At 46.1% G+C, this 16821-nt stretch overlaps 2 protein-coding genes across 2 annotated transcripts; both read right to left on the bottom strand.

Annotated features, from left to right (window-relative positions):
* Positions 1 to 1539: 1539 nt before the first annotated feature.
* On the bottom strand, positions 1540 to 3822 carry NDUFA6 (NADH:ubiquinone oxidoreductase subunit A6; the record flags this gene model as incomplete). The annotated part of the gene is made up of 3 exons (XM_081996849.1): positions 1540 to 1684; positions 2977 to 3092; positions 3696 to 3822. 3 exons carry the CDS (start codon positions 3820 to 3822, stop codon positions 1553 to 1555), a joined length of 375 nt encoding a protein of 124 aa, XP_081852975.1. The 3' UTR covers positions 1540 to 1552.
* A 2470-nt stretch (positions 3823 to 6292) lies between these two features.
* On the bottom strand, positions 6293 to 14953 carry CYP2D6 (cytochrome P450 family 2 subfamily D member 6; the record flags this gene model as incomplete). Its single annotated transcript, XM_082014013.1, has 9 exons — positions 14374 to 14953; positions 12394 to 12565; positions 11510 to 11662; positions 10702 to 10862; positions 10402 to 10575; positions 8489 to 8630; positions 7681 to 7868; positions 6601 to 6742; positions 6293 to 6471 (listed from the first exon to the last, which is right to left on the bottom strand). Exons 1-9 carry the CDS (start codon positions 14584 to 14586, stop codon positions 6293 to 6295), a joined length of 1524 nt encoding a protein of 507 aa, XP_081870139.1. The 5' UTR covers positions 14587 to 14953.
* Positions 14954 to 16821: the final 1868 nt, after the last annotated feature.

Raw genomic sequence — 16821 nt, 5'->3', positions numbered from 1 at the left:
CTTCTTTTCAAAGAAGTGTTTACTATTGCAATTAAATCCTTAAATAGACTTAAAAGGTCGTCTTTACCGCTAGGGCATGCGTAGAGTACCTTCAGTCACATCAGACCAGCTGTTTTCTCAAATACGTTGAAACATTAAAGTCAAATTATTTTTTTAATTCTTTTTTAAGCCAGCATTGCCCCAGTGTCTTTCTCATGGTTTCTGGCCACTAGAGCTGGCCTCTTCTCTTGACAGCCCACTTTTCCTGTCAGTATTCATGTAGCTGTTAAAAAGTTTATTTTAATGTTGCACACATTAGCATGGTGTATAGTTCAAACAGCCCCATTTGATCCCTTGTTACTTGGCACTGCTTTTGGTATTTGCTCTGTAACTCTCCAGCGTAGTTACTGAAAAGGAGCCTGCAATCTAAGTAACCTCACAGCTGTAGCTGAAGGCAGCTGGCAGGTTTTTGAGTCACTCTGTATCCGAGTTGCCTCCTCCTTCCCCAAGGCTGCCCGAGAAGTGGTCGCTCCAGTTGATCTGGTCTTGGGAGCCAAACATGTTCCTGCTCCTGTTCTCTACACTGCCAAACCCCTTATCACTGCTTTATCCTGCTACCTGTACTGGCCCTTCCTGACTGTGTCAACCCTGGACTTATAAATACCCCAGGTACCCATATACACACATTTCCCTGAAGATTGCTGCTTTACAGTCCTCCTATGGGGAAGAAAGGCCCAGTATTTGGGCAAGGATAAAAAGAAGTTTGAGCGTACTACAAAGATGCAATGCTGATCACACATGGGGGAGCTCCAGCACCGAGCTACCTGCTGAAAACCCATTCTGACCAGTGAAGAAATTAACAAATTCTCCTTACCCTTTTCGAAAAGGAGCTAGTAATTCCCTATTCAATTAAGGTGGTGATGGTAAGACACTGTCTTCTGCTAGGCATCAGAAGCTCTTACAGAGCTTCTCTATTCTAGACAACAGTACGAAACCTCATTTTTCCAGGTAATTTCATTTTACAGCAGGGAAATGGACGCTGCTGATTCTTTATTGCACAGAGGGCTTTATCAGCCTATTGGATTTTGTGCCATTCTCTGCAAGGAAGTAAAGAGACTAGTGTCCAAGTAAAAAACACAAGGTCAACAAAGTCACAGCATGAAATTGCAAAACACTGCATGAACACAGATGGAATATTTCTCAAGTTGCAGAAATACAACTACACTGGCTTTTCTGAAGGCCTGCTCTTTTCTGCTTTATCTATCTTCCACAGAGCAGACACATATGCATGGGGCTGCAAGCTAAGCAAAAAGCCCCACAGCCAGGTTGTGTTGTGGTTATTCAGCAGACACTCCAGGGCAAGTGAGGGGACAAACTCCCTGCACTGAAAATACACATTGGCAAAAGCTAGGAAATCAGCTCTTCGTACAGATCATATCCACTTGCACACGCTCTGGATTCAGAGTTAGCCATTAGGTTCCTAATATACTATACAATCTTTTTGTACAGATTTTTTTTCTACTATATAGCACTTTATTTGTAATACAAGGCAGGAAAACACAGAGTCAATCTCTCAGGGATCATGGCCCGCATAGAATTTGGACAGAAAGTCTTTAGGTCGTGGGGTTTCCGTCTCATGGAAATACCTCATGATGTGAGTCCTCTGCTTCCATACCTGAATGGTTTCTTGAAGATCCATTTTTCCCTGCACACAGACAAAAGAATTTTAGACTAGTTCTCAGAGCCTGATTCCAACTATACAGCGCTATGAAAGTCATTTGAATGCACTTAGAAACACCCTTAAGATAGCTGCATCAACAATTCTTACTCCTGAAGATTGCTTGCATCACCTATATTGTGACACTGATATACATACTGTTCCTGCCTTGTGACTTTAATGCTTCATGTCCTATATTAACAAGTCCCTTGTCTCTACAGCACAACTTCTCAGCCCTGTGGAATAGGGAAGGGACCCTGCCCCCTTCTTAGAAGCTGGCTTGTTTCTCTCGTGACTGGCACCGCCATAAAAGTCTGCATAACACTACTAAGTTCTGTGCATCTCTATAATAGCAGCAAATTAGCTGTAAAACTAAGTAAAATTGCTGCTAAAGGCTTTGCACCAGTATCACTACCACAGAGGTATTAATCATAACTTCTTCATGATTCCAGTCTGTGAATTATTGTACTGATTTCAGAGGATGGCAGCATGGGACAGAATGGTATTGCCTGGAATTGTCACCTACTGTATTATCTAGGATTCTGTTTCCAGATTTTCTTCCATGATGTAATGACAGTCTTCAAATATAAGAAATACAACAGGTGAGCACAGCAGTCCTTGGCTGGAAGCTTTTTAATCCATTAGAACTGGTCAGTTATTGTTGCTCAGACCCATTTTGAAGCCTTGCCCTACTCTTGGTATGTTGATTACTGCTTTACACCAGACATAACCAGATGTGTTACAGACTCAAGGTGTTTTGCCACCCAAAGCCAGTCTCCCACCAAGTACTGACACTCTAATGTGTGTTTGAGAACTGGTGAAGAAAACCACGTCCCAATCTAAGGAAGTACTGTAAGGAGTAGAAAGGTCATTTTTAAGGGTAAACTAGCTAGCAGCACCTTTTTCCCCTTTCTTTGATTGCTATTGTTTTCTAAAAAAACCCAAACCACACAGTAGTTAAACTACTGTTTTGCTGGACATACACTTCCTCTTTTAAACATCTGCCAACTGGAAGAGGCAGTACACTGCGGGACAGTAATCTGTATTCTAGCAACTCTTGACTTAGGTGAGTTAAGACCCTATTCCTCTGCATGCTAAAGCAGCTTGATTCCTTATCAACAGGTTTGTTGACAGAGATAAACCAATCTGGATTGCAATAGACAACTACTCCATAGCATAAGCTAATATAAAACTGTCCCTCTTCTCCACTACACTCACCACCAGTTATCCACTCTCACATTCTCTGCAGCTTCAACAAAATGGGAATAACTTCTCTGTACCTTAATAACCAGCATGTCTATCACCCGTGGATCTGTAACATGGGCATTCTTCATGAACATCTCCCGCACCTTATTACGCCCCTGTTTCACTGTGATGTCCAGCTGGTAGAGGTGTACTAGGAAGAACAGAACACCCACAAAGATCATCTGTATTTTCATTTTTTTCCACTGACAGCGTGCAACTGAACTCTACAAAACACTACACAGTCATTTTTTCTTGCAGTGTCTGCCAGCTTCGCTAATATCATTAATTTAAAGCAAATAAACAACGCGGCCGTGGTACGAGTCCCCATGCAATTTTAAGGAGGAAGACAATCATGCCACGCATCCCTATTCTGGAAAATTAAAGATAGATTTCTCCTCTGCTTAGTTAGGAAAGCCAAGTGGCAAGTAAGGCGTGAGGAGACCGGGGTTCCCCCCTCACGGGGGGGGGGAGGGGAGGGGCAAGGCAAACTCGGCTGCGCCAGGCCGTCGGGCCTGTGCTGCACCGAGGAGCGGCCGAGAGCCCACAGCCCCGCCGCCACTCTCAGGCCCCAACAACCGCCTTCACCTGCCGCACACGCAGCGGGCCAAGGCGGGGAAAAGGCAGCGAGGGGTTGAGGCAGGACCTCGCACACCCCCCGACGGGCCCTTTAAGAACCCAACGGCTGCGGGCTGGCGTTACGACCTTGAGCTCGCGCTCCAGCCCGCGCATGCGCTGCCGGCTCCGCGCCCCTCACCTGCGTTGGGAACCTCGCGGTACCAGGCCCGGTACAGCTCCCTCACGCGCCGCTTTGCCTCGCCCAGGTTCCGGCTGAAGATCGGCTTCACCGCCGCAGACACCACTCCTTTGCCCGCCACGGCCATCTTGTTGCAGCCGCCGCGGCGGCGACCCCTCCGCCCGCTGCGTCCCACCCCTTCCCCGCCGCCGGTGGGAAAGCGCACCCGCACGGCGACCCTCTATTGGCTGGCTGCGCCGCCACTCTAGTATTTTGGGCCTGGCAAATAGACCTCCCGCCTGATTGGTCAGGAGAAGCGCCAATCACCGCGGGCTGCTGGGAGGCGGAACCGAACGGTGGGCGGGACCGGCACCGCCCCTCATGGCCCGCGCCGGCGGGAGGGGCAAGGTGCGGGGGCGGTGGGGGAGCCGGGCGGCCCGAGGGAGGGCGGGAGGCGAAGGGAAAGCCCACCAAGGGGAGGGGGGGACGGGGTCGCTACGAGGACGGGCGGGTTTAGTCTCGCAAGGCTCACCGAGTCCTAATGACAGCGTCCCTGGAGGCGGGTACGGCGAGCGGAGAGGGCGCAAGCGGCTGCCACAGGCCCCCGGTGAGCCACGAGGTCCCTGCCGCCGCGGAGTCGCCTCCAGGCGCAGGCCCTGGGGCGATGGGTGACAGGAGGCCAGCAGGACACTTCTCAGCGAGGGCCCCATTCTCACAGCAGCACCGTCCTCCCACCCGTGCTGTGACAGCGCCTGCCCCAGCCCAACAGCGGCTGGTTGGCTTTTACGGACATTTTTGGCTCGGAGATGCTTTCCCCCAGCCGATTATTGGTGCTAGATCTGTATTTTGCCATGGTCTGTTCGTTCCCTTTTGCCTCAAAGCACCACACCGACTGATGTTTGCACATGCAGATTGACTTTCTTTCAATGCATTCTTGCATGCTGGAAAGATGGTCCCTACTCTAGGTATACCCATGCCTATGCCTTTTTATCCAAGTACATGATTGCTGGAATAATTTCTCTTTAAAGTTTAGTTCACTGACAGCTTCTTTGTAAAAAAACTTCTGTATGCTGGTAGCTATAAAACCAAGCGTGTTCAGTTCAGTGTCATTGAACCAACCAGAAAAGTAACACTGAAAAAGATCTTGATGGAAACGGGTGGGGTGCTGGCTGTAAGGAGAGAATTGTCAAGTCAGTATCAGAGGCAGGTCTGTGAGACAACCACAGAGAGAGGGGAAGATGACTTTTCAGACCACTTTTATTCTTTTAGATTATTTTGCAGATTAAAAGCATAAATTTGCAGTTCTTGATGAAGTAAAAATCTTAACAACGGTATTAAGTGTTTGCATAATTCAATAGCTTTCATAGCTTCTATAATTAGTTACCAGAAAGATAGACGTGAATGTGGACTTCTTTAGTTGTGATTATGCATAGAATCTCCTTTATGCTGTGCTCTTTTCAGCCATGTGGTTAAAAGGTAGTTACTACTAATCTAAACATCCATGTATCTTAACACCTGGCAAAACAATTTGTCAGGAGTATTGCAGGAAGAAAGGGAAAGGTAGCTCTGAAATCTACAGCTGTACTGTTTCAAACTCTATCCCTTTGTGAGTTCCAAACCTGCCCAAAAGTTGACTTTATGTAATGCTGAAAAAAACAGTTTTCAGGACCTAATTAGAGGAGATGGTAAATCTAAACACCAGGGTTTCTCTTGAAGTATATTTATAGGGATTTCTGTTATTTCACAAATGACCTGCTTCTGTGGCAGAAACACCACAGGGAAAATTTATGTACTCTTCCTTGGAATTTACTCCTACTGGAGGCATAGTATGACATAAGGGTTGTCAGATATTTCTCTGGATTAATACTTACTTTCTTTGCGGCTATAAATAAAGGCAGTTCAAGATGTGTGCAATAATCAGGGGTATGCAATAAACAGGAAGTAATGAAGGGGATATATATTTATTGTAGCATTGTTCTGAAACTGCATTTAATGTCACCTTGTTTTTGGCCAAATCAGCTGACTGGCCCTGGGTTGTTTATGCAGGAACCCAGCCAGAGCTGGACTCCCCTGGGCACCAGGCAGAAGCACACACTGCTGTGGGCCGGCATCGCATGGCGTGGCGTGTGTGGCTGGGTATGCAGTGGAGCTAACAAGGAAGGGAGTGGGTCAGGAGTACCTTACAGATTTTCCCAAGTTTTTTTGCTCCTAGAATTGCAAGACCCCAGGGTTGTCTTTTACCCAGGATACCCTGGTATTTCAGTAAACAGTGATTCAGGACTAATACTTTTTCAGTAGCTGTGTGCTCAGTGAACTGCTACTGCAACCAATGACAGACCAAAGTACAGCAGAACTGGCTGATTAGGCATATATGTATTTGCAAACATGATGGTCATTTGTAACTTGCTATGGCTGTCTGATTCAAGATCCAGGACTGTAATTAAGCTAAACTATATCTATTGAGCCAGATCCTTACTTTACACAACTGCGGACATCTACACAGACCTGAGAGGTCTTGAGTGGAACCCAGTATGCCTAGCCTATGCCTAGCCCTGCCACATTTCTGACAGAGTTTGGTTTGGTGCGTGGTCTCTGAGTGAAAGGAGAGCAGCATGCACTTATCTTGGGACAGCTCGCACCAGGTATGGGTGTGGGGAGCTTGTGAGGGCAAAGTGACTGTCCTCTCGTGGTCTGGGCTTGTCCTCGGGGACCACAAAGGTGAATTTCTGCAGGAGAGTGGTAAAGAAAATAAAGAGCTCCATCCTGGCCAGCTGTTCCCCCAGGCAGGCACGGCGACCTGCAAGAGAGGGAGTAGAAAGTATCTGTGAAAGAGGACATTAAACCACGCTGGAATCGCCGTGGGAGGAGCAGATCACCCCTCCTGCTGTGCCTCTGACTTGCAGCTGGATCCTCCCCTCAGATTTACCTGCTGAGAAAGGTATGAAGGCCTCTGGTTTCACAAACTGCCCATTCTCATCCAGGAAGTGTTCGGGGTAAAATTCATTTGGCTTCTCCCAGACTGCCTCATCCTTCAGCACGGAAGACAAGTTGGTGATGATTGTAGTGCCCTGCGCTGGTCCACAAGAGGAAACAACTTGTGTGAGAACAGCAGCATTATCTTGGCACAATGGATCAGTGCTGGTCCCTCTTTAGTCCGTGTGTCCCATCTAATAGCAACCATCATCATTAGGTGCTTCAGAATAAGGCACCAATCTCCTCTTCTGTATCTCATTTAAAACAGAGGTAAAGCAGGGGACTTTTCCAGTCACATATGGTGCTTGCTTTATGCTCTGAAGCATCTGAACTTCTGCAATTTGTGTCCTTATAAAGGCCGTTGCATGCAAATGCCAGTTTCATGGTTACACAGTGGAAACAGCCTCTGCTTCTCAGATCCTCCTGGACTTGTGTTATAGCTGGAGGGGAAAAGCTGACTGACAGACTTGAAAGCCCAACTTTCCCAGGGACCATGGGAAATTGCAAAGCTTTCCTGTTTCACATGTCAATGTGCTAAGCTAGAGGAGATATAACAAGGCTAAAAAAATCCCAGGCTTGTATTGCTACCAGTGCTGCCAGGGCAGAGTGCTCTTGCTGCCTGTCACAATGGCAGTGGACTGGATGCCAATGGCATTTGAATAGCTTCCGAGATTAGAGTTTTAACTAAAAAGCCAGTAAGCTGGTGTCATGTGCCTCCAGAGAGCTTGTTAGGCTCCATGACTTTCTCCTTCCAACACAGGCAGTGGAAGTCACTGCTCATCGAGAGGAAAGCAAACCTTTGCACTGAGCTGCCACTGCAGTTGGGTTCCCACATAACCAGCGCAAACCTAGAACACAAATGAGACTTTCTGCCTGGTCTTAGCATTTTAAAATGTCCTACTTCAGTGCTCGCCAGTCATTGCCATTTGGGGCTGAAAGTGCAATGCTGCAGAGTTGTGTGGGGTCACCCACACCCCAGGCTTGGCATCTGCACAGGGAGAGGATGCTGCATTGCCTATCTAGTCACAGTCACCTTGGGAATGAAGAAGCCTTGCAACTTGGTGTCCCGGTATGTCATGTGAGGTAGTCCAATAGGAATGACATCCCCATAGCGTTGTACTTCGTGAATCACAGCACTGGTGTAGGGCATGCTCACTTGGTCCTCCATGGTGGGTGATCTTTCTCTGCCAATCACCTTATCAATCTCTGCTTGGACCTTACCTGAAAGCAGCACAGCTAAGGAATTAGAGTGCCCTTAGATAAACAGAAGGGGCTGGTACAAGCTGTAGGAAGGCTGGCAGCATGAGACTGTAGATACAGGGTGAGAGCAGGACAAGCAGTTAGAGAAAGGAACAGAAACTAGAGGGGAATGCATTTGTTTTCAGTTGCTCAGAGCCATCTGTATCACTATTCTTTGTGCATAGTGTCTTTAATAAAGGTCTTGTCAATCGACATGCTATCTTACCCCTCCTCTATGCAGCTGAAAGGGTACTTGGGCATGCAGCATTAGAGAATTAAAACAGATCAGCATTTATTCCAAATACTGGAAGAAGAGGCTACTGTGGCCACTGAAAGCCTCCAAGTAGCCTTCAAAATGAAGGCAAGAGCAAACTTGCCCTTCCAACTCTGATCTTTTTATTAGGGCTTCCCCCCTGCCACTGGTCCCTGCCAGAACAGCTGTGTTTGAGAAGTGTTTCTCCTGGTTTCTGCTAGACCAACAATCACCAAAGCTATTCCTCATTGAAAAATCCTCAAAGCATGGAGAGCAGATGTTCAGTCTCCTTGCAGAAAAATGAGGGTTGAAGGGAAGACACCACACCTCTGCCTGTCTTCTGACTTACTCTGTATTTCCGGGTGGAGAAGCATGTACAGAAATGCCCACCGGAGAGTGGTGGAGGTGGTCTCAGAACCAGCTGCAAACAAGTCTGCGGTGACCAGACGAAGGTTGTTATAGTTGAAACCGCTCTCTTCAGCCACCTTACCCTGCAGAGAGCAAAACAAGTGGGTGATTGGAGCTGGGGTTCTTGCTGGGCGAGAAGACCATTAGTCCAGAGAAGTACTGAGAAGGACTAGATCTATTTTTACTGACCAAGAAGTTCATTGATAAAGCACAATCTGTGTATGACTGATGTACTTCAGTAACCCTGTTATCTCCTGTATTTGAAGCTCATCAGTCACCTCCCGTGTCCTGAGAGGTGAACAGTACACCTGCCTTCAGGACAGAATTGAATGCCTTGTGCTCTCAAGTCAAACAGACAGTAGGCCCCTGCCACTTGCCATGACATCCTCCCCCAGAGGAGGTAGAACACAGTTATTCAGGTTTGATCAGATCCTAAAACCCACACAGTAGAGAGGAGGCTGTGTTGATGTGGCAAATGCAAAATTAACAGTATTTTGAGGGGGGTATCTATATATAAGCTATGCATTACAGATTCTTGCTGCTTCTGCCCTGCTATTTTCTTACAATCAAAAAAAAAAAAAAAAGATCAGGGTATCATTGCTGTCTGTTAAGCCTGCAACACCAATTTCAGCAAAACTGGTCTCTCATCCAAATGCTAATTGAGCTCAAATTTGTTAGCATATGAGATATGACAAGCTCTCTGCATGAGTTCATCTGCTTGTCTTTTCTAATCCATTTTATACTTTTCTTTCCTAGGGACTAGCTTCTGTTAAGTTATTCTGTATATTTTGATGCTCTTGTAATATGGATAGTAATTAATAAGGCATTTAAGACTCAACTTATTCCAATAAAAGATCTCCAGCAAGGGAACGATGGGGCTGACCTGACCAAAGTTAACCCAGTATAGGGATTTGCCAGACTGATTTATCAGGGGACCTTAGTGAACAGAAAAGAGATGTGACAAGAGGCAACATGATCAGGCTCAGATCCGTCCCCAAATAGTCCTGCTCAGTGCAGAGTAACGTAGGTCACGTTGCTCTGCCCGTGCGAGCTGGGGGAGCTAACGCATGGACTGGAGGTGCCCGGTGTCTGCAGCATGGCAGGGTTCACTATGCAGAGCAGCAGTCCAGCCTGAGGACTCGGGTGGCGGAAGCAATTTGCAGGCAGAATTTGCTACTCTTGTTCATCTGGCACTTGAAATCCATGTGCAGAAACATATGGTGGATGGATGGGCTGACGCAAGTACCTTTGATTTTATACTGACTTCATGCCTGACTGAATCAAAGGAAAGACTCCTTTTTATTTCAGTGAGGTTCAGATTTAGGCCTTCATCTGATCTGTAGGGAATGAAGTCTTAGCAAGCAATTCAAAGACACACGTCCGAAAGGAGACACTGTCTTTCCAAGTCAACTTGGTTTAAAAACAGGCTATGGAACTGGGCGATGATACCAAAAAGCCAGTCTGTTCCTGCAGTTTTGTAACTGATTTTGAGACATCAGGCACTGACATACACAGAATCTTGCATGTTGACTTGTCCCCTGGCGCAAACTTAGAAATATTAGTGAGTTCTCAATTATTGCCTTTTAAATGCCTTCAAAATGGTGTAGACTGGAAAGAAGGGAGTTGCTAGACTCTGAGGGGAACGTTAAAGGTAGAAAATGGGAATAAGATCATCAGCAGATAATATGGTCTCTTAAGACAATAAAGGATGTTACAGCATCAAGGAGTTAACACCTTTCTTCTCAAGATACACGTGGAATGAAAAGCTAGGACATTAGTGAGAGGTTTTATACAGCTTTATGAGGAAAGTCAAGTTCTATCAACAAGCTTAAACAGGCAGAGGTGTCACTGTACCTTCTTCATTTCCTTTAAAAACGCATCAGTGAAATCTCGGATGTAAGCAGGGTTCCAGGTCTCTATGTGCTTATCTATGAGCGCATCTATGAAGTCCATGAACGCCTTTTGCCCTCGAAAGGCTTTCTGTGGCACTCCGGGGATGCGCAACAAAATAGGCATCACGTTAAGAAGCTGGGATATCAGAACCAGAGAGAGAGAGAAGATATTATGTGATGCAAAAAGAAAAATAATGAAAAAACAATGCTCTCAAGCAACAGAGGGAAGCTCCTTACAGAACATATTATGCTCTTGGTTTACCTGAGGCAGGAATCCAGCTTCTTCATTCAGGGAGTTTTCAAACAAATGTAATAGCTTCTTGAATGTCTCATCACCGTAGTCGAAACGCTCTCCATAGATGGTGGTGCAGATCACATTGCAGACTGCATTATTTACAAGAAAACGTAAATCGAAAGGACAACCTAAAAATGGAAACAGAGACCAAGCAATGAAGCTAAGCAACACCAGGCTGTTGGACCTCTGCTGTCAGCAACAAGAATATACACATGCCTCCTTGACACCTTCAAGAGAAAAAAAACCCAAAACACTCGAAGTACAAATGCATCATACTAGGGAGTAAAGATCTTACTACTATTTGGTTGATCCTTGTTTAAAGGAGAAAACTCCCAAGAAAAGCTGAGTTGCAGGGTTGTTCTGTGGCTTCACAGATAACACTTTGCTATGTGTCTAGATGACAGGCGATGTGCTGTGAAAACTCTCAGCTGTGCTTCTATTGCATGTGATAATAGCAGTATGTTCCACTAAACTTCATAAAGATAATCGTTACCCAGATCTGGGAATAATTATATTTTACTTCTTTATTTCTATTTGTTTCCTGTTTGTTTCTTTTTTTTCAAATGGATTAGTGTTACAGTAGCCCCACTGTGTGAAGTAGAAGTGGCTTCAAGGTAGAGCAGGGTCACTAATGCATATAAACTAGAAACACTGCATTTGCTTAGGAGGAGAGCACTGCATGCAAACAAGAGTGGCTGTAGTATTACTTCTCTCTCTGCATCACTGTATTGCCTTACTTTTCTGTGATTTCCTCATCCTTCTAGATGTGACAAACCTTCTTCAGAATTGACTGCAGAGCACAGAAATTCCGCTTCCTCTGTCACCTGCTCTTCCAAGGATTTCTTTCCCATCCCAAAGTTCCTCAAGGTAGAGAGCGTGAATTTTCTTAGCTCCTTCCAGACATGCCCGTATCTTGCTACAATGATCCCTGGAATTATGGATGAGCAAGAAATGTCAGGAGCTCTGACCCATACATCAAGCAAAGTTCATTAGAAAATACCAAAGGTGAGTTTGGAGGTACAGGTCTGTGTGGATAGATGAAAGAGTCTGATCTTCTACAGCTTGTTCATACAGCAATTCTAAAAATGGGTTATTGCACCTTCTAATGCATATGCATGGCTAATGAAGGTGGAGAGGGATTCAATGAGAGCAACAAGTGCTGGTAAGGATAAAAGGATCACTCCACCAAACTATTCAGCATTGCACCCTTAGCTTGTGTGAACTGGGTAGCAGCTTGTGCCACCGCACAGGAGCTGGGGATGAGAGATGCGGGCTGGATGCTGGATAACACTCTGTCGTGGAAGAAAGTTACCATTTTTTTTGTAATGACAACAACATGCACATAAACATAAGCCTTAATCACTGGTTGTCGGGAGCTACCAACTCCAATGCTGGCAGGAAAGTTGTACCACTGGTAGTGTCCTAACACTGCTGAAGAGGTGTGTGCTACCACTGGAGCTGTACTACAACCACTAAGGGGAGCCCCCTTTTCATCAAGTCTGATTTTGTCACCACCAAAGAGTGGCAGTCATACAAGGAGATTGACCAGAGAGACATGAGAAGGTGGCATCGTACTGAGAAAATCTTCCATCTACCCACCATCTACCCAGTCCTCCTTGTGTAGTGCTATTGGGGAATGCCCATTTCCAAGGGACTTGCCTTCAGATTTATTTCCATAGCCCAGATGTTCATATACTGGCAAATATGGCCGGTCAGCAAAGTCCTCCGATCTATGGACCAGGGCTTCCTTCACTGTTTTATACCCATTCAATACTACCAGGTTGGTCCAGCAGTTCTGGAGATTGAAGACGTTTCCAAACTTCTTGTGAAGCTGCCAAGATGAAAAAATATGTCCCTGAAAATGAGCTCAATATAACATCAAAAATGTCACCATATCCTTCCTTAGGGACTTTATTATTTATTTTTGAGCATTTTTGAGATGCTTTTATTAGGAGACCTTCAGCTGATCTTTGACCTTTGTCTTTGCAGTGCAACAGCTCAGAGCGGTGCCAAACAGCAGCTGAAGCAGGAATCAATGCTCTGGGAGTGGAAAGATTTAGAATACACCTACCCTGGCCAAACTGTTGCCATGACCATTGTGCAAGTATTTTGGATTTTGTCTGACAACACAAGGTCAAGGACCTTTTTGTGCATTTTCAAAGGCTGCATGCTCAACAATGAATTATTTCCTAATACTTGTATTTATTTTGATCTGAAAGACTAGGCAAGTTTTGAGTTAGTCTACTTCTGCTAGAAGGAAATATTGATGACAAGGCGATATGTAATTTTCTTTTAATATGCATTTGTTCCTCAAGTTCTACCTAGAGCCCAGTTCCCAGAAAAACAGTTGGAAGAGCCAGTTCCACACAGAAGTTTCAGGTCAACTTTCTCCCTAAAAGGAGCATACACATCTAGTAAGGCTGGTAGCTGGCACACAACCTACATCTGTCGTGATCTATAAGAGACATAATGCTGACAGCAGGATGGCTGCACAGGTAAGCCTGTCAGCCGTACACTCACCATGGGAGCTTGCCATGGAGCTAACTGTCCTGCAGGTAGACAAGCCCTTTGACTAGATGTAGACTCCCGGGAAAGGCAGGTCGAAGCTAGTCAGTAACACTGAACAAAGCGCTCGGGCACATGTTGCTGGAAGACAGTGCAATAGTAGCAATGCCAGAAAACAGACTGTGCTCTGTTTTCTTTTTCCTTTTTCTGCCTTTTTTTTTTTTTTTTTTGCTAAAAAGCTAAGTGTCTTCATTTCTGCACTGTAGAAATGCAAGGAGCTGAAGTACTTAAGACTGTATTTGCAGTGGGGTTGGAAAGGGAATTAGCATTTCACTGGCACTAGAAATACATCATTAAAAGCGATTACTGATCAAGATTGTGGTTAGCATGACCCTGACGTGATGTGATTTGAAAATGTTAATCTTTTGGACTATATGCAAGCAAATAATACAAATGCTATATTTAGTTTCTCCATTTGGCATATTTTGGACAGACAGCTGAACAGTGCTGTCCTAGAGAAAAGGCCTTTAGAGTTTGCAGACTGAAGCACAAAAGCCCTGTGGTTTATCTGCTGCAAGCTGTGCTGTCCTTTTCCTTTGAGAAAAGCTAAGCTCTGACTTTGAATAGGAACACTACCGAGATTTTGGGCACTGCTGCTGGGGCAAATCCTGCAAGCTGATCTCTTTAACTGAAACCGTCACATGCCTGTAGGTGTGCTTAAGTAACTTGCAGGGAAGTCTGCCATTCCTGCACCCACATCCCCAGCCCACAGATACTTGCTTGTCTTCCCTTGTTTGTACATCTCCCTATTCCCTTGGCCCCACACCTGCCCACGTGTTCAGCTGGTGGCCAGCTCTACGGCAGAGCATCACCTATCACTGGGGGCACAACAGCATCTCCCACAGAGCTCACGCAGAGATTGGGTGATGGAGGCTGGTGAATGTTGGTGTGTGATTATATATTTATCTGTATGGGCCAGGTCAGTGTCCTTAGGCAGTGACTTGCTTCACCCTGGACTTTGGAGAGGCCATTGCCCTTCAGCTTTGTGCAAGGGTAGATTGTGCTAGGGCGTCCCCACCCCTCCTGGGCCCATGGCTATGTGAGGGGCGTTTCATTGTGGGGGCCAGCACTCACCTTGTTGAAGGAGAGGTGTGGGTTGCGGAAGTCAACGTACAGCATGGTCCCAATGAACGGCAGTGACACTGGGCCTGGTGGATAATGGCTCCACTTCTTCCTGCGCTTCATGAAGTCAAGAAGTAAAGTAAAGACTGTAAGAAAAACTCCCAGTATAGAGATGTTGCTCCAGCAGAATGACAGCTGGGACTCCAGCCACAGCAGCAATGCCATAGCCTGTCTACTCCTTGGTCTTCCTTTTTTGACCCAAGACTGTTTCTGCCTCCTTTTTGCTCTCTCTTCTCTCTTCTCTCTTCTCTCTTCTCTCTTCTCTCTTCTCTCTTCTCTCTTCTCTCTTCTCTCTTCTCTCTTCTCTCTTCTCTCTTCTCTCTTCTCTCTTCTCTCTTCTCTCTTCTCTCTTCTCTCTTCTCTCTTCTCTCTTCTCTTCTCTTCTCTTCTCTTCTCTTCTCTTCTCTTCTCTTCTCTTCTCTTCTCTTCTCTTCTCTCTCACTTCCTTCCCCAGGCAGCTAGTCTCTTCTCCTTGTTTTCTCCTCTTCCTCACACTCTTTTTCTGTCTCTTTGCTCCTCCCTCCCTGCAGTTGCTGGCCTCTGAATGTGGGACTTGGCTCAGACCCAAAGCTCCTCCTCTGCTCAGCTCAGCCTTGAGGGAGTGGTGATGAGGGTCATCCCTCCTCTTCCTTCTCCTTCTCCAAAGCCAGAGCTCAGAAGCCTCTTTATACCTGCCACCCATGGCAGCTCCTGCAGTGTCGCCCTCTGTGGGGCAGGGCTGGATGAAGTCCAGGTGTTTGGGTGCCCCCTCCCACAGCCGAGGTGGGATCGCAGTTCACAACAAGCAATCCAGTCTTGCTGCATTCCCATGGAGCAATTTTGAAAGAGTTTGTTTAAATCTGTGTCACCTTCCTGTTTGTACAGACAGGTCAAGGGAGAAGCAGCACCTAAACACAGATCATCCACATTTCTGTTTGCAGGGCTGAGGATTTGTTCTATTGACTCTTGAGAAAGCTGAGGTTAGGTCAAGCTTTCCTTTACAGAAAGCACTTGTCACAAAAATTAGCCTAAAATGGTGCCCTGAGACTTTAAAAATCATTTATGTTTCCGGGAATAACAATGTTTATCCAACTCCAAACGTCAGTCAGCACAATGACCTTGATTTTTGTAGAATACAGCTCAACTACAAGGGAGAAAGCACATGTATTGCAAGGAACCTCAAATTTCCAGCCTTTGGGGCAGCAGTAATGCAAAGACAATTATGGAGATGGTCAAAGTATTTCCTAAAGCAGCACAGCTATGTGCTCCCGGCACCTCTGCCATCGGAGATCAATAAAGCTCGCTCTTACAACAGTTACTTCTAGCTAAAAAGAAGCAGTAAACTCATCACGGTTTGATCTGTGATCGCAGCGTGATCAGAGAAAAGCTCCTAATGGAGCAATTGCTGCAACAGTGATGGAGAGCTCAGGCTGCAAAGTGATGCACCTGCAAAGACTGTGCAGTCAGCGCTGGTATGCAGCCAGGGCCTCGAGACGCTGCTTACCCAAAGAGGCACCTGAACGCTCATTATTTGTGTGCAGAGGTCCCCTCACTGGAGTCTCTACAGCACGATCCTGTGTGTGTCTTGTGAAAGCATCATGACTCAGGGTTCATCTCCAGTACCTGTAAACAAACATATGCAGCATGGGAAACAACCAGGGGAATTACCAGCCCCCAAACAACTACAAAATTATTATTATTTTTTTTTTATTACAGAGATATGGTGGGATAGTTCACATGACTGGAGAGCTGCCACAGATGGACATAGGCTCTTCAGGAAAGACAGGTTGGAAAGGGTGAGGAGTGGTGGTGCTTTATGCAGAGGAGTGCTCAGAGATTTGCCATGGGACAGGTGATGAGCCAGTCAAGTGCTTGTGGGCAAGGAGAAGTGGGCAAAGCAGCATGGGCAAGGTTGTGCTAGGCACTTACTACAGACTGGCTGATCAAGGCGAGCAAGTCAATGGAGCCATCTCACACAATCGCAAGCCTTGGGATTCATGGGTGTACTTTAACTGGAACGGCTATATGGTCAGGCACAGTCCAGGTGGTTTCTGGGGTGTGCTGAAGACAATTTCTTGCCACAGGCGATCAATGAGACAACTAGGAGAGATGCTCTGCTGGGTTTGCTATTCACAAAAAAGGAAGAATTGGTCCAGGACATGATGGTCAAGGGTAAGTTTGCCTGCAGCAGCCATAAGACCATGAAATACTAAATCCTGCAACAAGTCAGCAGGACAAATCGCGTTACTGTCCGTGCCTTCAGGAGAGCAGATTTCAACCTCGTTCAGTGATCTGCTTGGCAGGATCCCAAAGGGAGCTGCCCTGGAGAGCAAAAGGGCCCAGGAGAGCTGGTTGTTCTTCAAGGGCAGACTCCTCAAAGCATGAGAGCAGTGCATGTCATTTATTACCTAGACTTTGGCA

Source organism: Phaethon aethereus, assembly GCF_964289735.1.
Source record: "Phaethon aethereus genome assembly, chromosome: 1".
Taxonomy (NCBI): Eukaryota; Metazoa; Chordata; class Aves; order Phaethontiformes; family Phaethontidae; genus Phaethon; species Phaethon aethereus.
Note: the sequence above shows the minus strand (reverse complement) of the source record. Positions and strands in the feature narration are given on the sequence as shown.